The sequence below is a fragment of the Penicillium concentricum genome (assembly GCF_028827145.1).
Source record: "Penicillium concentricum strain IBT 3081 chromosome Unknown utg000002l_segment0_segment0, whole genome shotgun sequence".
NCBI lineage: Eukaryota > Fungi > Ascomycota > Eurotiomycetes > Eurotiales > Aspergillaceae > Penicillium > Penicillium concentricum.
In genome coordinates this window covers 9580105-9600497 of record NW_026622755.1, presented here as the reverse complement: position 1 = coordinate 9600497, position 20393 = coordinate 9580105, and the positions used below count along the sequence as shown (strand labels likewise).

The following is a 20393-nucleotide window of genomic DNA, read 5'->3' as shown; positions in this document are numbered from 1 at the left end:
TCGGCTGAGATAGCTTCGACTCACATGCCAAGGAACCCCTGCACAGACACACTTTGATGGCATCGAGATCCTCGAAAGAATGGAAGAACGGGAGCCCCCTTTCAATTCCGATAGATTTTTTCCGGGCCGAATTCTGATTAGTATATGACTTTTCCAACCGGTCTGTTTCTCAATTACCGGTGTGTCATTTTTGTCTCGAGATGCCTAGAGCTCATAGTTAGTATATAGTATATAGTCAAAGTAGTATACTTAACTTGGAATAGTTCCCCCAATTGCAGCTTGGACCACTTGGACTTGGCCCAAGCTTCTTTTTTTTTCGAGGTCAGCTGGTCTCGTGATAGTAAAAAAGATTACAGTACCAGCGATTCAACCAATGACAATGGTTCCAGGTAAAATCACCGTTGGGTCACCCGACATCACTTCTATCGCCTATTTTTGGGGGGGTGATATATATTTAAGGTGTATATAGCTATAAACAGATACTATGTATAGCTTGACTATATTCCCACTACCCCGGAGACTCCGCTTTCTCCAAAGTCTTTTTTTTCTTTCTTTTCAATGTTTCCCGGATTTCGCACACCGGCACGTATTGGTAAATACTCTCATAACACCCGTACCTATGATATCATTTCCCGAACTTTGGTAAATAACAGTAAAGTTACAGTACTGTAAATCCAATAAATAGAATTAGCTAGAGAGATATATATACACATATAGTAAATATATGTAGCTTTAAGAATAGAAAAAAGAAAAGAAAAAAAAAAGAACCAAAGTAGACTAAAAGACCTTAAAAGAGTAAATACCTGAGAAAGTTGGATTTGAACTTGAACTTGTAGCTCTCCCGCCCCTCTCTTTTTCCCTTTTCCCCCCCTTCCCGAATTGCCCACTCCGTAAGACATTGGCTTTCATCTCCTTTTGATTCTATCTTTTTATTTTGTTCCTTTCAAATATCAGATACCTTTTTTTAACAAAAAAAAAGAAAGGGGGAAAAAAAAAAGAAGAAGAGGAAATCTATTCCATCAACGTCACCTTTCTTTCGCCCTGAACCCACCCCAATTTTACCTAACCTTCCCTAGTCTAACCCGTCTTATTTCACTCGATTCGACTTCATTGGTTGAACATTCTCTACGAAAGTTGCCCACCTTCTCCTCTCTCTCTCATTCTTCTTCTTCCCTACTTTTTACTACATTCTTGGCTCCCGGGTGCCATTTTCTCTTCCCATCGGTCCTTCCGCCCCTCCCTACTCCACCCCGGTTTAACCGTCTTCCCAACTTCACATATCTATCTTCTTGCCGCGATGTCACAGAATCGACCCGGGTTGTTCCCAACTTTGCGCATGGGTGGTAAGACCATATATTCATCTACATTGCAATGGGTTCGACTAACCTTTCCCCAGAGGTGATCCGGGAAAAGGTCCAAGATGGACTGACCGGCGAGTCCAAGGAGATCTCCTACACTCAGTGCAAGATTGTCGGCAATGGCTCCTTCGGTGTTGTGTTTCAGACCAAGATGGCACCGAGCGGGGAAGATGCTGCCATCAAGAGAGTCCTCCAGGATAAGCGGTTCAAGGTGGGTTCTCGACCTTCTCTCTCTGTGTGTCCGATCACTAACCAGTCTCGTAGAACCGTGAGCTGCAGATCATGCGGATTGTGCGCCATCCTAACATTGTCGAACTCAAAGCCTTTTACTACTCCAACGGCGACAGGGTATGTTGTCTCCTGGGTGTCCCACCCGATCGTCTTTCCGTCCCCCCGTTCCAGTGGGCTGACCGTGCCCCCGATTTTCCCCCAATAGAAAGATGAAGTTTACCTCAACCTCGTCCTCGAGTATGTCCCGGAGACCGTGTACCGCGCATCGCGTTACTTCAACAAACTCAAGACTACGATGCCCATCCTAGAGGTCAAGCTTTACATCTACCAGCTGTTCCGGTCGCTGGCCTACATCCACTCACAGGGTATCTGCCATCGTGATATCAAGCCCCAGAACCTTCTCTTAGATCCCGCTACTGGTATCCTGAAGCTCTGCGATTTCGGATCCGCCAAGATTCTGATCGAAAATGAGCCCAACGTGTCATACATCTGTTCTCGCTACTACCGGGCGCCTGAATTAATCTTTGGCGCGACCAACTACACAACAAAGATTGGTACATATTCCTTTTCTGCGCATCATCTCAATTTCTAACCTTTCTTTTTTCTAGATGTTTGGTCGACTGGTTGTGTGATGGCAGAATTGATGCTTGGACAACCCCTCTTCCCCGGTGAATCGGGCATTGACCAGCTGGTCGAAATCATCAAGGTCTTGGGCACCCCAACTCGGGAACAAATCCGCACCATGAACCCCAACTATATGGAGCACAAGTTCCCTCAAATCAAGCCCCATCCCTTCAACAAGGTATTTCCACCCTACCCCCAGGTCTGTAATGGTGCTGACCGAATTAGGTTTTCCGTAAGGCACCACCCGAGGCTATTGACCTCATCTCCGCCCTCCTGGAATACACCCCGACACAACGGTTGTCCGCGGTGGAAGCGATGTGCCACCCCTTCTTCGATGAGCTCCGCGACCCCAACACCCGGCTACCCGATTCACGCCACCACAACAACCCCTCCAAGGATCTCCCCGCCCTTTTCGATTTCTCACGACATGGTAAAATATCCTCCCTCTAGAGAAAAAAACCCCACTAATCAACCTTTAGAACTTTCGATTGCCCCTGATCTCAACGCCCAAATGATTCCCCCTCACGCTCGCCCAGCCCTCGAAGCTCGCGGCCTTGGCCTCGATAACTTTAAACCTCTTGCCAAGGAGGAGATGCTCGCACACCTCGACTGAGTTGACCAGTGTGTGTCCTTCGCCCTTGGCGAGGGATACGTCTGTTCGTTGTGCCGCTATCTGCACTGTGTGTGAGAAGATTCGACCTGCCTACCAAGTTCCATCATGATCTCGAGTAAACTCTGAATTGAGAGTGCACTGCCTCGTCTTTTTTTTTTCTTTTTTTCTTTACTTGAGGACTGGGTTTGTGTGCCTCAACCCTCGGACATCGTGGAACTTTGGAACTGGTGAATGAGCAGGGAATGGTATGAAGTGGGAAAAGTGCATCCTTTAATGGCTGGGAAGCGGAAACTATGTTTCTTGGTGGTAAGGGCTGATGGTTTTCACGAAATGGGAGGTCATGGCCTGGAGTTTATTTTGAGGTGTCTGAGACAGCTCTTGGGAGGAAAAAGTGATACCCTTTCTGTGCACGTCTGCCTCTGGGGGTCGGAGACTGCATAGTTTCATCGGTCGAGGGGAAGAACCCCCAGACGCAGCAAGCCGATCTCAACCCCGGATGGAGGGGTGAATCTCCCACAAATGCATGAGAGATCTTAAAGATTTCTTTCGATACACGTTTAGGGAGGACCCCTTCTATGATGGTCAATCTCTCGTCTTGCAGCGCTAGAATCCCCGTTCGTTCTTCCCTTTGCGTCCTTGCTTTTTTTTTTTTTGTTCGCAATATCCTTGTATCAGATTCATCGGGCTTGGCTGGTTCCCCGGTCCTCCGACTTACCGGCCATGAGCTATATGTCATTCCAGTTCTCAAGCAGACAATTTTCTTTTTTTTTTTCTTATTTTTTCGGTAGTGATGCGTAAAGAATAAATGGGATTTGAACAGTGTAACTGTATATAGTAGGTGGGATGTATTCTACTAGTTACATCTCTGGTTACAATTTTCCACATTTTTCTACCGGTTAGCTATTAATCTGAGAAGAGAGAGAAAACATCTCAAAAAAAAGACATCTCAAAGGACAGCTAAATGGACTACTTAAAAAAGACCACTAAACAGACATGACGCATAAGCCAACTCTTAGGTGAACTATTGCCCGAAAGGCAGGGGCACCGGGTCCGGAACTTCAATTTCTCCCGAAGCTCCCCGTTCACCTCAAGCTCCCAAGCTGTCACCTTTCCACTTACTCACTGTCTCTATCAAATCTAGTATTATACCGGCTCATTGAATTGATTCCAGAACACAATGGCCGAAAACGACCGTCGAAACCAGAGCTACAGGGGTGGGCGCAAGCGCCGCTACAGAGGTGAGAGAGACATGGATCTGACAAGTTTCCCGGACAACACGCTAACTTAGCTTGTGATTCTCACAGATGATGATGACTTTGATCGCCGCCCCCAAAGGCGCAGATATGAGGAGCCATTGTTCGTCCAGGTCCGACGGCAGTTGTTGACCATTGCGGAATCGGTACGGGCATCGTTTTTTTCCGCCGCGCGCATTGCGCTCCACAAATGGTTGATATGAACTAACGCCTATGTATCATCAATAGGCTGCTCGCAGAGCAGAAGATGACGTCCAGGGTATCGCGAAGACAGTCACGGATAACTACGACGACGAGGAAATCCGCCGCGACTTTGTCAACATCTCCCTTGATCTGTACGTGTTGGTGTACTCAATTCATTGTGAAATGTTACTAACTTGGATGTGTGCAGCGTTCTTGAACAACCTATGAAAATTCCGTTCATCGCCGGCACGGTCCTGGTCGCACATAGTCTCAAGCCGGAGCTTGGATCGGAGGTCTTGAACAAGGCAGCGGAGGCCTTGCAGAAGTATATTGATATGGGCGCATGGCGTGAAGTCAAGCTTCTCATTCGCTTCTTGGGTATTCTCCAGCCGGTCTATGAGGGTGACGGCATTTTCCCTCTTCTGGAAGAGCTGTTCGCTCGTGCAGTCGATCTCCAGACTGCCTCTTCGGAAGATGTAAGTTGGGTTATTTCCCTGTAATTATGAACCTTGTCTAACAACTTTTCTCAGCTTCTTGGCCTTGAATTGGTGAAGATTATTCAGTTCACCATTCCTTATGTCATGCTGTCCCCCGCCTCTGGTTTCGAGGCGCAGGCTTCCGCGCTTCTGGAGAAGACTGACATTATTGCATCTACACCGCACGCCCTTGTCGATTTGGTGAACTCTTTCAGCACCGAGGAGAACCAGGAGGCAGCTGGTCAAAGTGTTATCAGTTTGATGCAGACTCAACTTCAAGCAGAGGCCAGCCAGGGCTGGAAGCTTAAGTGCCTGCCTCGTCCTTGGAACGACGTCCGGGATGCCGAAACCGATGAGCCCAAGTCTTTCGAATCGGTGGCCAAGGTTCCTTTTCCCACAATCACTGTGCCCAACCCCGTACCAAACGGCGCGCGTCCTCTCTTCCCGGAGGTTTACCTTTCGGTGTATGCCAACCAAGAAGTAGACACCGTTCCTGCGATCACAGACATCTCCTCTTCGCTTATTCGGGACGCACTGGTTGATACTATTAACCTCCTTGACTTCAACCGTGTTGCTACGGCCAAGTTCCTGATTGATATCGACTGCTATTTCACCTCTACCACATTCGTGAAGCGTGCCACGCCTTTCGACCGAATGCGTGAGCTCATTGGGGAGGTGCAGCCGTGGAAGCCCGAGGATGTGGCAGTGGACGCAGTGTTCTCGCAGCTATTCCAATTGCCAGCGTCTGAGCACAAACTCGTCTACTACCACTCTGTTCTCACTGAGTGCTGCAAGATTGCCCCTGCAGCAATTGCGCCCAGTTTGGGCCGTGCAATCCGATTCTTGTACAACAGCCTGGAGACAATGGATTTGGAGCTCAGCAACCGTTTCCTGGATTGGTTCGCTCACCACTTGAGCAACTTCGGGTTCACATGGAAATGGAGCGAGTGGTAAGGAGAAAATGACAGTTTCCACACGTTGTAATCAGTCATCTAACTATTTTACAGGACCGACGATCTCGATCTGCCCGCCATTGACCCAAGAATGGCGTTCATCCATGGCGCTTTGGACAAGGAAATTCGCTTGAGCTTTGCCCAGCGCATTAAGGGAACTCTCCCCGATCCCTACCCAAAGTTGATCACACCAGGCAAAGAGAAGGATACTCCCGATTTCAAATATTCCTCCGAAAGTATGTTTACTCCATGATCAAATGGTAGAGAACAGTTACTAACTTGAATTTCCAGTGGCACCATACTCCAAAGAAGGGCAAGAACTCATGCAGCTTATTCGGAAGAAGGCTAGCGACGAAGAAATTCAGCCCGTCATCACAGCCATCGAAGACCAGGCCAAGAGTCAGGGCGTCGATGACCCCAAGATTCCCTCGACAGATGCATTTGTAACCTCGCTCTGCTTTGTCGGGTCCAAGTCACTCTCTCACGTCCTGTCATGCATCGAACGGAGCAAAGATCGCCTTTTGGCCATCGGCACGGAATCTCAGCGCGCCCGCTGCCAAATCATCACCTCCGTCATGGACTACTGGGTCGACCAGCCCGGTATTGCCATCAACATCATCGACAAGCTGCTTAACTACACGATTCTCAGCCCGCTCTCCGTCCTTGAATGGGCCCTCTCCGAGTCCGTCGCGGCAGGAACCATCCTCTCAAAGCCCCACGTTTTCGAGATGATCTCCGCCACCGTCGGCAAGGTCACCAACCGCATGCGCCAGATCGTCGCCGCTCGCGCTCAGCCCGGCCTCTACGAGCCCCAGCTCAGCGTCATTGACGAGACCCTCGCTCGTGAGCGCGCAGACATGCAAGCCCTCTTCAAGTACATCGAGGACTCTATCGTCTCCGTCGCTGCTGGAAGCAACGACGAACAGATGGAGCGCGGTGATGGCAGCGGCACTCTCCCCGAGGACGCCATCATCCGCCAGTGGGGCCGTCGCTGGCTCCGGGTGTTCCGGAGAAAGGCTGCCGTCGAGGAATCCTTCATTTCTGATGCCCTGGCCAACGCTACTCCCCTCGGTACCCAGGCCCCGCCTGTTTCTGAGCGGGAGGATGCTGCGGATGGAGATTTGGATATTGCCGATGCCGATGCGCAATAGAGTTGTCACATATGGATGCCATCTCGATCAGGTATCAGCTTATGCATGCTGCGTTCTCGCATTCGATCTCTTTGAACTGTTTCATTAAATGATTTATGTCCCGGAGAGCCTTTTTTTTTTCTGCTTTTCTTATTCCAGCTTTCACTTTGTATTGTATACTTTAACTCCGGGTCTCTTTGAATTAAGGCCGACAGAAATATGAAAAACTCTCTCTGATTTATTCCAAAGCTCTTTCGATTCCTTTGGGGATGTAATTGATCTGCGCCTTGCCGAGCTACGTAACTAAGTTGTACAGAACTAAAAAAAAAGCAAAGAAACCAAGACCCTGTTTGATTCAACTGTACAACCCTAGCAAGGGATATCCCAAATCCCAAATCCATATGGAAAGTCGTGAATCGTGTACATCTTGATAAACCCTAAAGGAAAAGAGTAGAGAGAAAAAAAAAGGGTGAAAAGACAACCAAGTGGGATTCGGATCCCCTTCCTACCCAGAAGAAAATGAAAAATAGAATAGAAGGAATTAACAATGGGAATCACAGGGGAATCAATAAATAAGAGGGGATATCACAAAGGGGTGTGCAGACAAATACAAGGCAATATAAAAAGTAAAGGCCCAAAACCAAACCCAATCAAGGTCCATGACCATGATGACCATGTCCATGTCCATGCATATGAGCCCTGCGATCAATATAATAAGGCTCACCATCATCGCCATCACTGCTAGAAGTATTATAAACGGAGAAACCATCCTCAAAGCTCCCCCGACGCATCTGCATCTGCATCTGCATTTTCGAAACGCCCTCTTCAGACTCAACAGACTGTATTCGATCCATAGAGTCACAGCTACTCTGTCCGTCGGACCGTTTCGTCGTCGAGATCCGTCGGTCCTTGCCACGGCCCTTGATACCCTTGTTGCTGTTTTTGTATAGCCCGGCGAAATAAATCCACAGTTCGCGGTCTGCGGGGTTCATGTTCATCGGTCCGTTCTCGCCCATTTGTGAGAAGCGGACGGTTAGATTGTGGAGGGTTGCTGCGTGGAATTTGTTTTGGTGGGACTGTTTTGGGGGAGGGTTTGGTTAGCTTGGGGTTTGTTTATATGAGGATGTATGGGAATGATGCTGGTATAGAGGATAAGGAGGGGAAGATGGAAACTTACCTTGAGGTTGCCTAACTGGGTGAACTGTTTGCCACACTCATCTAGACGGCAGTCGAACCGTTTAGATTGATCATGGGTGAGCTTGTGGGCGCGGACATTGCCTCGCTGAGCGAATCGCTTATGACAGATTTCACATTGGAAAGGCTTTTCGCCCGTGTGTCGTCGCTGATGGGTCTAGTTCGACAAATGTCAGTGTCTGACCTCGTGCGTCGTAATCGCATAGTGCGGCAGCTGGATGTGCTTACCTTGAGGTTGCCTTGCTGCGAGAAACGTTGCCCGCATGAGGGCTCCTTGCATATCTGCCACATCCAAAAATGATTAGTTGCTGATCCTACCGAATCCTGTTTAGGAATATGCTGTGTACTCACAAATGGCTTGTCGCCTGTGTGTGCCCTGATGTGGATATCCAGGTGGGTTTTCTGCGCGAAGCTTTTGCCACAGCCTGGCAGGTTGCAGTTGTACTTGCGCTTCTTGCCTGAGCGCGATAGCTGGCCTTCGTTGGCATGGTAGCAACGCGGTGGCGTGGGTGAGGCAGTCGGGTAGGATACGGGATAGGCCTGTGGTGCCGGTGGGGCTAGATGTTGGAGTGGTGGTAGTGATTGCTGGGTCGGTGACGAAGCATGTTTCGCCTGGATCGCTTTCATCAGGACATCCACGTTGGTTGAGAAGGCGATGTCAGCGGAGTTTTGCTTCTCGTCCGTTGCCCCGACTGGTGAACTGTGGCCTCCAGTTGAAAGCTGTACCCGTGGACCATGGTCGGGAGTAGACTTTACGGTTTGGCTGATGGCGTTCTTTGCCGGGCGAATCTCTGGAAGAGACTGCAACGGTTGTTCCGTTGTGAGGCGTAGTGGTTGCGGCTGTATCGGGTGCTGACTTGGGACAAAGTATTGCTGATAGGCATTCTGGTGTGCATGTGTGTGACCCACGGAGTGGGCGAAGCTGTAAGGCAAGCTACTCGAGGTCTGGTAAGGCAGCGAATACGGTGTTGTTTGATGTGAATAGAAGGGGAAGTTCTGGTTCAGGGTCGAGTCCATCGGGCGTCTGTGTGCAAACGCACCCACGGCATGGCCGGGGAACTCGTAAGAGACGGGCTCTGCAGTCTCCATCTTTGTTCGTGTCTTCCCTCTTAGTATCAGAAAGGCAAGGATACCTTCTCCCTGCGGATCTCCCACGAGATACCAATGTAGCTCAATGTATACCTGTCCTCAGGATGCGCTGGGGGGTTTTTTTCTTCCGTGTAATCTTTGACTATGTTCTGAAACCCAATCCCCGGTGGTATTTGGGTTCTGGCTGACAACGAGTTGCTTTTCAAAAAGCAAGAATAGGGAAAATAGACAAACAGGCCGGCCAAAGCGCAATCAGTCTATAGATCTGGATCTATATATGAAGAGGGGGAAAGGAAATAGCAAATATATGCAGGTCATGCCGTGAAGAGGAATATGATGATTGACAACTAGCGATGATCTTCCGCATCGACCGTGGCGCCTCCCGATCTAGATATACCAGGACCCCCAATGCAATGGCGGGGACGACAGGGGGAAGGGAGTCAGCCGGTGAGAAGAGAGTCGAAAAGCCCCATTTTGATCTGTATGACGTTTAGGGATATGGTAATTAAAAATATATAAAAAAAAAGGGGGAAGCAAAGGCAGTTCAAGAGAGATACATGCAATGCGTACTGTATACCAAGTCTTTGATTCGACAATCTCCGTGGGCCGGGGATCCTGACTTGACTCCACCGGGGATTAAAAAAATAAATCAAATCAATCGGGGATGAACTGGAGTTCCTGGGGGTTCCTGGAGCCCGAAAGCCCTGAAGCCCCCCGAAGCACTGGAGAGGTGCATTGCATGGTCCATGAGATGCATGGTTTGCTTTGGACGCATCAATTTCCTGTACCACGAGGAATAGTAATTCTCATTAGTGGTAATGTAATGTATTTGGACACATTCGGTGTGAAAAATGTGTGTCAGTCACACGAAAATATACTCGCAGCCGCGACTGGCGACGAAAGGCTTTCAGCTCAATCTTCCCCTTATAGTTCCCATAACTTCCCCATATTCTATACACTTCTGTAACTGATATTGCTGAAGAGACTGACATCTGTCAGACTCAACAAAAAAAGAAAAGAAAAGAAACACGCAAACCCATCGTGCTGTGCATCTTTCCCCTCGAGGAGACGGGCCGGGCCTTCAAATCGCGGAATTCTCAAGTGGACCGTGATCGACCTGCAGTCGACATGTAGATTATTCAGTCGATCTCGGAGTCAGCAATCCCTCAATGGCCAGCTGGGCCGTAATTACGAGTACCAGGATGCGCCATCCCGATAGTCGCCAATAGTGTCCGATCTCAGCCCATCGAATATCCCAGTTAGCCGCCCATGGCCCTGGAAAATTCTGTCCGGTGATCTGAATTTCTTCGTAGGAGAGCCAATCAAATCATTCCTCTCCCAGCCAGTGCGATCTGTCTCTCTCTTTCTCTCTTTTAGGGGCAAGTGGATGCCCAGGTGGGAGTCGATTTTGGCCCCCCCCATAGGAGGAGTCAGCACGGGCTTTTGGCCTAGTCTCGATGTTTTCCCCCCTTAAACTGCACCAAATGGCTTGGCTCATGGGTCATGTCGATCATGGCCACTCGTGGTCTTAGCTCCATACTGACGATCCGAAAAGTGACAGCCATGGCAATCTGACACGAGTGGTAACCCTGCACGTCCTGCGTTGAGGTGAGGTATCGGGACTTGATAATGGTTCCTGCAGGGATGCGACTAGTCTTCATGAACTACTTCCTCAATGGGCGAAGGCACCTAGACTCTGCATATACACCGCGTTAAGCATGCTTTGATGAGATTTGGATCAGCATATACATCTCCGTAGGGGGATTTGAGGTGTATATTACCAATCTTTCCACAATAATATTCAGTAAGTACAGTAATTCGGAGTCAAAGAGTGTTCGGAGGCTCTCTGGTGATTCAGACGGACAGGGATGGCGTTGTTGGGAAAAATTCAGCTCGTTCCAGAATGTGTCCGTGTGACCTTTTTACATCTACACGTCTACATAAAATATACCCAGGTGTAGAGAATGGCAATTTTGGAATTGAAAAAAAGGTGTTCACGTATACACCAAGGTGTATAGAGTAAAAAATAAAAACAAATTCAGCATAAATAAAGCCCATAACCAAAGCAAAAAAAACAAAAAAAAACATCATACGCCCATAGGATCAACCCTTTCATCGTCCAGTGTACGCCGAGTATCTAGAAAGGAGTCAGCTTATGGTCTGAAATACAGTCAGGGACAAACACTTACCTCCAGATTCGTGCACGCATGTCTCCACTGCCGGTCGCGAACAGGTTGCCAGTAGGACTGGGCGCAACCGAGATGACTATTCGAAGTTAGAGAATTAGGAATGACAATGCAAAGGATGAAACTCACCAGAGTTCTTGTGGCCCTGAAGCATCATCTGGGCATTTCCAGTCACTGGATCCCAGAACTGAACACCGCGATCCTTGGAACCACTCATCACCCAGGCACCATCGGGTGTCAGACACACACTGAGAACAAAGTCCTAAATTGTAGTTGAACGTTAGCTTCTGTCTGTCTCTCAAAGTAATCTCAGATCTTACCTTGTGACCCTCGAATGTGCGAATACACTTGCCGCCCTTGATGGCACTGTGAGGGTGCATACCCCGGGGAACGGTAAGCTCCCAGAGCTTGATAGTCTTGTCCAGACTGCCACTGACAAGGTCACGGCCATTGGGCGCGAACGCGACCGAGTAGACACTGTCCTTGTGGCCATCGGGGTTCTCCAGACGCTCCACCAGGTATCCAGTTGTAGTGTCCCAGACGCGCACGCTCTTGTCCAACGAACCTGCAGCCACGTAACGGCCATCCGGAGACATAGCCACGGTAGTGACACCATCCTCAATGCTAAGGGTGTAGACAAGCTTGCCATCGAGAATATCCCAAAGGCGCACGGTCTTGTCTCCACTACCAGAGGCGATGAATCGACCATTGCCAGCAAAGTCCAAAGAGTAGATGTCCTGCTCGTGTCCACTGAAGATATGCTTGATCGTGCGCTGGTTGATATCCCAAACCTAGAACCAATCGCATTCAGTCAGTGATATGCTGCTGATTCCATATAATCCGAAAAGCTTACCCGAATCTGCTTATCCTCAGCACCAGTCGCAAGGTATTTTCCATCCGGACTGAAGCAAACACTGCGAATGTACAAGTCGCCGTCCTTGTCGACATTCTCATCCTGAAGAGTGGCCACATTCTGACCGGTGGTCACGTCGAAGATTTGAGCCGAGCGGTTGCAGCCTGTAGCCAAGTACTTGCCATCACGGCTGAAGCGCACACAACAAACAACGCTGTCGTGATTCAAGTGATGCACCAGCTCCACATCGAGGACACGCTGGACCTCGGGATTGAACACGGCGTACCAATCGGAACCCTCACGCTTCTGCGACGGAGGCAAATCATCGGGATTCCAGTTTGCCAGCATGTTTCCCGGACGTTCGGCTGTGCGGCCGAGAGGGGGGTTCGGAGGAGTCGGGCGAGGGATCTGAGGGGATGCACGAGGATCCGGGTAGGCGATGTGCGTTTGTTGGGGGGTACCTGGGCCTGGGGGAACGCGGCCACGGCCCTTACCGGGGCCTGGGGATGCAGTAGGAGGCGGAGGAGGTCCATAGCCTGGGAGATGAACGATCCAACGGGTCAGCGGACTGGGCGATTATTTTCATAAACACAAAGACATACCGTTCACAGCAGCGCCAGCCGGATAGCCTCCAAAGGAGCTCTGCTGAGGTTGCGGTGCGCCAGGTTGAGCGACCGAAGCAGGCTGTTGAAGAGGATGCTGGGGAGGCTGCTGATCCTGGGGGAGGGAAGGGGCAAGACCGGGGCCACTACCTGGTGGGTTGGTCATGATACCGCCAAACAGATTGCTGGGGCCGTGGCCCAAGGCAGGTGGAGGAGCCTGGGAAGGAGCTGTATGAGCCGCAGCGGGTCCGCCGATGTGGGAAGGGATAGTTTGCACGCCGCGCGACTCGAGTTCGTGTCGCAGCATTCGAATTTCAGCTTCGTAGCTAAAAAAAAAAAAAAAAGAAAATACGACGTCAGAGAGGACCATTCGAGCTTTCAGGGAGGTAAGGGACGGACTCTTGCTTGATCTTGATCTGCGCCTGTTCCAGCTGATAGACCTTCTGACGGATCATCTCCATCTCCTGGAGTTGACCAGTCACTGCATGATCTGTCAGTTAGATAACATTTCAGCGAATGTCGGAAACCCATGGAGCTGCAGTCATTGGGGGAAATGAGCTGGCAGCTGTATGTAATGATTGGATAGGGGGGAGCTCTTGAGGCGCAAATGGCCTGAGCATAGGAGAGAGAGGTAATGAGATGTTGGAAGGGATACTTACACTGATGTTCAAATTCACCGGTGTTTCGCGACTGGCTCTCAAACTCCTGGCGCAGTTGATCCAGCAACTCCGTTAGACGGGAGTTGGGGGCGGGCACCATCCCGCGATGAGCGTTGTACATGTTGGGATATTTTTTTTTTTCCTGTTTTTCACAAGGCACAGAAGGACAAAACGGATGTTCGGATGGCAGCTCTAGGTCAGCGAATGGGATCGCAACCAAAGTTTTGACCTGGACTCAATGATCTTGATCACTGAGGCTTCAATGCTTGGTGGATAGCACCGCGCAGCTAGCCACAGCGATAGTGGGCGGTACAATATAAGCTGGGGGATGAGAATGGGGGTGTAGCGGTAAGAGGGGTGGAAGAGGCTGGCAGATGACACTTTAAAGCGGGAAGGTTTGAGTTTGGGGGGAAGGGCGGCAGTGGTTTAACGCGACAAGCGAGGTCATAGGCGAGAAGCGCGGGTACCACTATTTTTTAATCTTGCATATAATACTTTTGTATAACGTTGAAGAAAGAAAACGTTCAATCAGTTAAATACTAGACATACAGATATGAGACTAGAAGTTCTATTGGTTAAAAGTACTTTATATATGCGTACAGAGTACAGAGTACATGGATGGGTCCAGATCGTGAGGTTCAAATGTTCCAAGAGTCGAGATAAAACCTGTATTTTGTATTCCGGCTGAAGATACCCGAAATACAAAGAAATGCTTGGATCTACACCCGCAAGTGCGGGCAGTGGAGGTACCTCTGAGTACGGGAAGCGGAAGTGGAACTGGCCCGTGCAGTACCAATTTGGTACAACCTGTAATGTACTTTTGTCATCACATGACTTATAGGGCCATAGATAGCCACAATATGGCGCAGGCATCAAGGCATTCAACTGTGGCAAACCAGGGGTATCTTGTGTTCTTTTAAGTTTCTACTCTCTTTTTTTTTAGTACATAGACCATAGAGGTATAAGTGATAGAAAAAAAAATATATATATATATATATAATATCGTACTTTCATATATAACACTGTCCACTCATAAAAGAACTATATCCCGCATCATACCATCCGCCCCTGGATGAATTGGCTTATTAAGTGGTGGTATCGCAACGGCTGTGGCGGTTCCGCGCTGGTGTGACTATTTTGTTATTCGCCGTGGATCTCCTTTTTTTTTGTTCCCTTCAAGTACCTCTCAATTCCTCTTCTCTTTCCCCCCACCCTATCTGTGCCCTCAATCATGGATATCATTCTCGAATTATGGGACACCTTTATTGGTGATCGCCTCTATTCGGCAGTCCTCCCCGCCTCACTCTCTTCGTCCATCTCGCTGCCGGCCTTCGTCAATGCGGCCGCCAACACTTCAATGGCCCTTTTTGGGCCGGAACCTTTTGTCTATGAACAGGCTACACAGATGATCTATCTGGAACCCTCGAAATACGCATACCTGAGTGCTTGGCCGAGAAACAACATCTACCGTCAATTTACAAGCTTTTTCCTGATTACTTGGTAATGCGCTAATCCCTTCATTTCTTATCGCCACTTTTTTGCAACACCAGAACTAACACTCAATTAGGCTGTTTGGTCTGCTCGTCTACTTCTTGGTCGCAACGCTTTCGTTCATCTTTATCTGGGACAAGACAACCTACAACCACCCCAAATTCCTCAAGAACCAGATTGGTATGGAGATCAGACAGGCCATGTCCGCAATGCCCCCAATGTCCCTCTTGACGGCACCTTTCTTCGTTCTTGAGGTCCGCGGATACGCCAAACTCTACGACACTACCGCCGAAGAGCCCTTCCCGTACTACAGCCTCATCCAAATCCCCTTCTTTATCTGTTTTACCGATTTCTTCATCTACTGGATCCACCGTGGCCTGCACCACCCCCGCGTCTACAAGACCCTGCACAAGCCTCACCACAAGTGGATCATGCCCAGCCCTTATGCCTCTCACGCCTTCCACCCACTCGATGGCTGGTCCCAGAGTGTCCCATACCACGTCTTCCCCTTCATCTTCCCCCTGCAGAAGTTCGCCTACGTCTTCCTGTTCGGCTTCATCAACCTCTGGACTGTCTTCATTCACGATGGCGAGTATGTCGCCAACAGCCCTATTGTGAACGGTGCTGCCTGCCACACTATGCACCACTTGTACTTCAACTACAACTACGGACAGTTCACCACTCTGTGGGATCGCCTGGGTGGCAGCTACCGCAAGCCCAACGAGGAGCTTTTCCGCAGAGAGACAAAGATGGGAGACAAGGAGTGGAAGCGACAGGCCAAGGAGATGGAGACGATCCTCAAGGATGTCGAGGGCGAAGACGATCGCAGCTACTCCTCCGACAAGAAGAACCTTTGAAATGACCCGTGGACGGCTATATCACATTCTTCATGACTTCACAATGCTTACTTGGTTCTAGACTGCAGGGACCATTCGGGGCCCATTACACGACTCCCCGATAGACGGGCTGTCTGTCAGCGCTTTCTTGGCCTGAGTTTTGGGTTTGGATTTTTGCATCCCTGCTGTTCCCTGTGCCATTTTTTTACACTAATTCAAGTACATTAATTCGCCCTGTGCATCTCTTATTTGTTTTAATACCTCAAAAACTGACTACCAGCACTCTTTGTTGGTGATCTACCCCATTCTGTACATAATGTTCTTTTTCTTCTTTTTATCTATGGGCGGTCCAAATGCACTTGGTTAGTCTTTCTGTACACTTTTCTTCTATGCGTTGGCAAGTTTAAGTGGTCACCTAAGGCCGAAAATGTATGCATATATATGACACTTTCGAATCTACGAAACAAGAAATACCAAACTAGTTCAAATTTATCCGTAAGGCTGAAATTAATATTGGGCATCACCAGCTTTTGTTTCCATCGAGTACTCTAGTCTCGAGAATGATAGACACCTTGTATACACTACCGGAGAGTCCGTATGATAACAGCTCGCGATCCGTCAGTCACATGAAACCCATTATCAGCCAAATCCTTCTCTCGAGTCGGCCAAACCTCCGCACTGAACTTTCCAGATTCCGCCAAAGCAAGTCGCCTGTGAAGAGCAACCACTCGATTAGCCTGGCTAGAATCCCCACACTCCAGCACCGTGAGCTTGGCCTTCAACTTGAATGCCAGAGTGAGAATTCGGTGGTAGAAGATATCCTCAGGCATACAGTCTTCCATCTCGTTGCCCGAGTATGGAGGTACAAGTGCCAGCTTGGGCTCGAAACGCCGTACACTGCGCGCAGTGGTGCCGTTTCGGAACTCTGTTTGGGATATGTATGGTGGGTTGGAAATTAATAGATCACATCCACTTTCTTGGTCGGGTAGTGAGGTGTTCAATGCTCTAAAATTTGGGAACTGCGTTTGCAGTATTGATTCAATGGACGGTACTGAATTGTCATTTCCATGTTCGAGGACATCGGCGCGGTGAAAGCGGATGTTTGTGGTTGCACTGGATGCCAATTGGCCCAGTTGCAGATTATGTTCGAGGTTCTCCTGGGCTAGGGCTAAGGCCGTGGGGCTGATATCCACTCCTATTATTTCCAGCTTCTGGAAATGAGGAGCAAGTAATGCGTGCAGAAGAAGTGGTATGCAACCTGTGCCAGTGCAGAGATCAATGACGCGCAAAGGTCTCGCCTTGCCGGGGGACTTGGACGCGTCTTTACGGTCCAGGGACATTTCATGGACTAATTTGGCCGCTTGGTATGTATATGATTCAGTTTCTGGTCTGTGAAAAGTGGTCAGCAAGACATATCGCTTTTTTGGAAATCTGATATGCAGACCTTGGGATCAGAACGCCTCTTCGGCAGAGAATCTCCAAGTCGCCGAATGGTTGATCTCCAAGGATATATTGGAGAGGATATCCTCTAGATCGCATCTGACACATAGATCTCAATCGGCTCCTCCATCCCGCCGTTGACGAAAGAGACTGGCTATCGCGAACTGCCCGCTCACGTAGCCAGCGAAGTTCATTGCGAGCAGAATCGATTGTGCGACATTCCTTGAGGAGTATAGGCAGAAGATAATTTTCCCGTTGAGCTTTTATGATAACAGAAAAGGGGATTCGAGGCATTATGGGAATTCGAGGGGTGGTCAGTCAAAGAAATTTGGTGCCAAGAAATTCCACATATTGATGCCAAGATACAAATTATATACATCTAGAAAAGAGGTTATATATTTTGCTATGAGAAAATAACATCGTCCGCTGCTAAAACCCAATCGTAAATCGTAGTGCGCATACAACATTCCTCTTCCATAATCTCATCTCAGTTGAGACCCTCGTACACCCATTTTGTTTGCTCATAAGTATACATCTAGGCTTGTATTTTTGCATAGGGTGGAAATTCTTCTTTCATTTTGCTTTGATGTGAGATCAGATATCTGCACAGTCAGAACAAAATCCGTATTGTAATGATCAGGCTTAGCTCACTGTCTCTATGCCGCCGTGGCTTTCATGCATCAGCCAAGCCACAGTCTCCGCTGTTTCTTGCCAGAGTTCAGGATGCTTCACCGGTCTTAACATCGAGGTTTTACCTTAGTTATTGCAAATATGTCGTTCGTGCCAGTTCATTTTTCCAGGTATCCATCCACCCGTGTGACCATCTGGTTCTCGTCGAATGGCACTTTGCTAAACTGAGAACGAGTGAAGACTATTAGCGGTGCATGTTGGGGATCGGAAGTGTAAGGGCTTTCAGGTATTGCGATGTGTCATTTAGTATCTGCTCGTCCTTTCTGGATGTAGCAAATGAGATCTCGTTATCGGCAGCCAGTTTTGGTCTTCGAATGTTGATGTTTAAATTGGAATTTATCAATGCTACATACATATGTATATCTTTTCTGGTAGATAAATATATATAATACCTGTGTGGGCTATATCGTTGATTGATCTATATTGTCCTCTAGCCCGTCATGTTTGACCAGCCATGTGTGAAGGCAACTTTCTACCCTACATGGACACTGCTACATCTGGATCACGTATTGAATAATTCATATGCCGTACATTTCATAACACATAACTAGAGAATTGGGGAGTATGACGGAAGTAAATCTAGGTAGAGCCTTCGCAGACTCCAAATACACCACAGGATGCAAGGTATATACATAAGAAAAAAATGTGATCATCCAAAGGTCTTAGAGAACCAACATAGCTCCAACTCCGGCAAGGCCGACAGCCAAATGCTTTGGCATAGCTGTCGCCCTGGGAATGGCCATATTCCCTGTGGCAGTGGCAGAGGCCGAGCCACCGAGGCCGGTGGATCCTCCATGTGGACCTCCAATGCGAGCAGCGGCGCCACCAACTGGCGCGGTCGTCACTGGGTTCGAGACTTCACTCGCACCGGGGACGGAATCACTGCCAGTCCCGATCTCCAAGACATCACTTTCGGTGGCGTTGAAGTTGGTGTTGGCGAGGGAGATTTCATTATTGGCGAGATCGTATACCACGTATGCACTGCGGAGGAACGTATCTCCCAGGACTGCCGTGCTGCCTCCCGCGGGAACAATACCGAAAACACAGGCTCGCTTGCCGTTCTTGAAATACAGATCGCCAACATCGATGACCATCTCGTCAATTCCCACGCTGATCGTCGGGGATGAGAACGTGTAACCGAGGGTGATTTCCTGCTCTGTTATGCTGCATTCAACATAGCCAATGCCACTGTCCGCCTCGTAAGAAACTCCGAGATCGCTGTAGATTTCCTGAACAAGGGCGTCTGGAAGGTATGAAAGAGAGCTTCCCGAATCCAGTAACACGCCCGCAGGAATGGAACTTGAAGAAAGGGATTTTTTGCCGCTAGGAGTAGTGAGAGAAACTCCAGTGAGTGCAATAATGAACTCCGCATACTGTCCATGGACTTTCTGGATGGGAACTGTCTGCAGGGTGCCGTGGTATTTCTTAGTGTTGACTCCACCAAACAAAATCGAGCCTGTGCTCGCATCCAGGTCGTTCAGCCAGAGACTGTAGGCATTTGATTGGATTATTCCTTTGTTCACCATTGCCTTGGGCAGATTGGCATAAGGAGCGTCTCCATTTCTACCAACCTGAACTTCATTCGCAGTATATCCTATACCCAGGACACCCTCTATACACAAACATCAATGTTAGCTCTATGATAATTAGCGTTATATCTAACACAAATCACTCACCTGGAGAACCAGACAAAAACCCAATGCCGAATTGGAAGTCTTTAATAGTTGTGCCTCCGATAGTAAGAGTGTCGGAAACATAGTCTCCAATAGCGCTAGATCCATCGGCATAGCTAATATTGAAGTCCGAGTTCACAAATGAATATGAGGAGGAAGCACTCGAGTTGTAAGTACCCGATTGGGCGCAGGCAGCTTGGGTGGATTCACAGAGAGTAGAATTTGGCGTGTTGCACCACAAATCACTACTTCCAGTGTCGAGGACGAGACGTAAACTCTGCTCCGGGGTACCCAGAGTGACGTTGCAGAAGTATAAAGTTTCCTAGGCAGAAACATTAGCATCATAGTCCCGTAAAGTGATGTTTCTAAAAATATACATATGCGTACCTCATTGTCCAATGCTTGACTGACTGTCTCGGAACGTTTTCTCCTCGCTTGATCTCTAGCGACGGGATCGAGAACATCCTTTCGTTGAATATCCATTTGCACCACTGCGGGATTATCTCTTCGATGAAGAGTTATACCCCAGACTGGCAATACTAGGCCAGTGGCCAATAGGATCCATGCATTTTTCATGATAGCGCCGATCGTCACTCGAATTCGGTCCGAAATGTGAGAGATCGACGAGATATCCGGTTTCTTAAACTGTTTGAGAGGATGATATCTTATAGGGAGGATTAGATTGATGGGTAGCGACTTGGAGCAAGTTGGAAAAAAAAGCAAAGGTAAATAAGGAAGAGGAAATTGGGAAGGCTGTGAGTGATATCCTCTGGATGTGCCAATGAGTTCGGTCCAGCCGGCTAAGGCAGGACTATAGTTTCTACTCTGCCTTGATAAATTTAATACGGGTAAGGCGGAA

General features: G+C 48.7%; 7 protein-coding genes across 7 annotated transcripts; 3 read left to right on the top strand and 4 right to left on the bottom strand.

Annotated features, from left to right (window-relative positions):
* Positions 1 to 1297: 1297 nt before the first annotated feature.
* On the top strand, positions 1298 to 2826 carry N7517_007372 (GSK family serine/threonine-protein kinase; the record flags this gene model as incomplete). Its single annotated transcript, XM_056725102.1, has 7 exons — positions 1298 to 1343; positions 1397 to 1569; positions 1623 to 1706; positions 1795 to 2143; positions 2198 to 2391; positions 2439 to 2643; positions 2693 to 2826. The coding sequence occupies 7 exons, from the start codon at positions 1298 to 1300 to the stop codon at positions 2824 to 2826; spliced, it is 1185 nt and encodes a 394-aa protein (XP_056581352.1).
* Positions 2827 to 4003: 1177 nt separating this feature from the next.
* Positions 4004 to 6842, top strand: N7517_007371 (NCBP1 family protein; the record flags this gene model as incomplete). Its single annotated transcript, XM_056725101.1, has 7 exons — positions 4004 to 4064; positions 4131 to 4225; positions 4308 to 4414; positions 4471 to 4738; positions 4793 to 5688; positions 5746 to 5927; positions 5983 to 6842. The coding sequence occupies 7 exons, from the start codon at positions 4004 to 4006 to the stop codon at positions 6840 to 6842; spliced, it is 2469 nt and encodes an 822-aa protein (XP_056581351.1).
* A 629-nt stretch (positions 6843 to 7471) lies between these two features.
* N7517_007370 (C2H2-type zinc finger protein) lies at positions 7472 to 9104 on the bottom strand (the record flags this gene model as incomplete). Its single annotated transcript, XM_056725100.1, has 4 exons — positions 7472 to 7897; positions 7999 to 8172; positions 8244 to 8297; positions 8367 to 9104. The coding sequence occupies 4 exons, from the start codon at positions 9102 to 9104 to the stop codon at positions 7472 to 7474; spliced, it is 1392 nt and encodes a 463-aa protein (XP_056581350.1).
* Positions 9105 to 11216: 2112 nt separating this feature from the next.
* rcoA (uncharacterized protein) lies at positions 11217 to 13525 on the bottom strand (the record flags this gene model as incomplete). Its single annotated transcript, XM_056725099.1, has 8 exons — positions 11217 to 11241; positions 11294 to 11369; positions 11420 to 11552; positions 11611 to 12081; positions 12144 to 12679; positions 12746 to 13071; positions 13145 to 13226; positions 13405 to 13525. The coding sequence occupies 8 exons, from the start codon at positions 13523 to 13525 to the stop codon at positions 11217 to 11219; spliced, it is 1770 nt and encodes a 589-aa protein (XP_056581349.1).
* A 1110-nt stretch (positions 13526 to 14635) lies between these two features.
* Positions 14636 to 15752, top strand: N7517_007368 (sterol desaturase family protein; the record flags this gene model as incomplete). Its single annotated transcript, XM_056725098.1, has 2 exons — positions 14636 to 14904; positions 14972 to 15752. The coding sequence occupies 2 exons, from the start codon at positions 14636 to 14638 to the stop codon at positions 15750 to 15752; spliced, it is 1050 nt and encodes a 349-aa protein (XP_056581348.1).
* Positions 15753 to 16312: 560 nt separating this feature from the next.
* Positions 16313 to 17071, bottom strand: N7517_007367 (uncharacterized protein; the record flags this gene model as incomplete). Its single annotated transcript, XM_056725097.1, has 1 exon — positions 16313 to 17071. The coding sequence occupies one exon, from the start codon at positions 17069 to 17071 to the stop codon at positions 16313 to 16315; it is 759 nt and encodes a 252-aa protein (XP_056581347.1).
* A 1452-nt stretch (positions 17072 to 18523) lies between these two features.
* N7517_007366 (pepsin-like aspartic protease) lies at positions 18524 to 20017 on the bottom strand (the record flags this gene model as incomplete). The annotated part of the gene is made up of 3 exons (XM_056725096.1): positions 18524 to 19473; positions 19538 to 19856; positions 19922 to 20017. 3 exons carry the CDS (start codon positions 20015 to 20017, stop codon positions 18524 to 18526), a joined length of 1365 nt encoding a protein of 454 aa, XP_056581346.1.
* Positions 20018 to 20393: the final 376 nt, after the last annotated feature.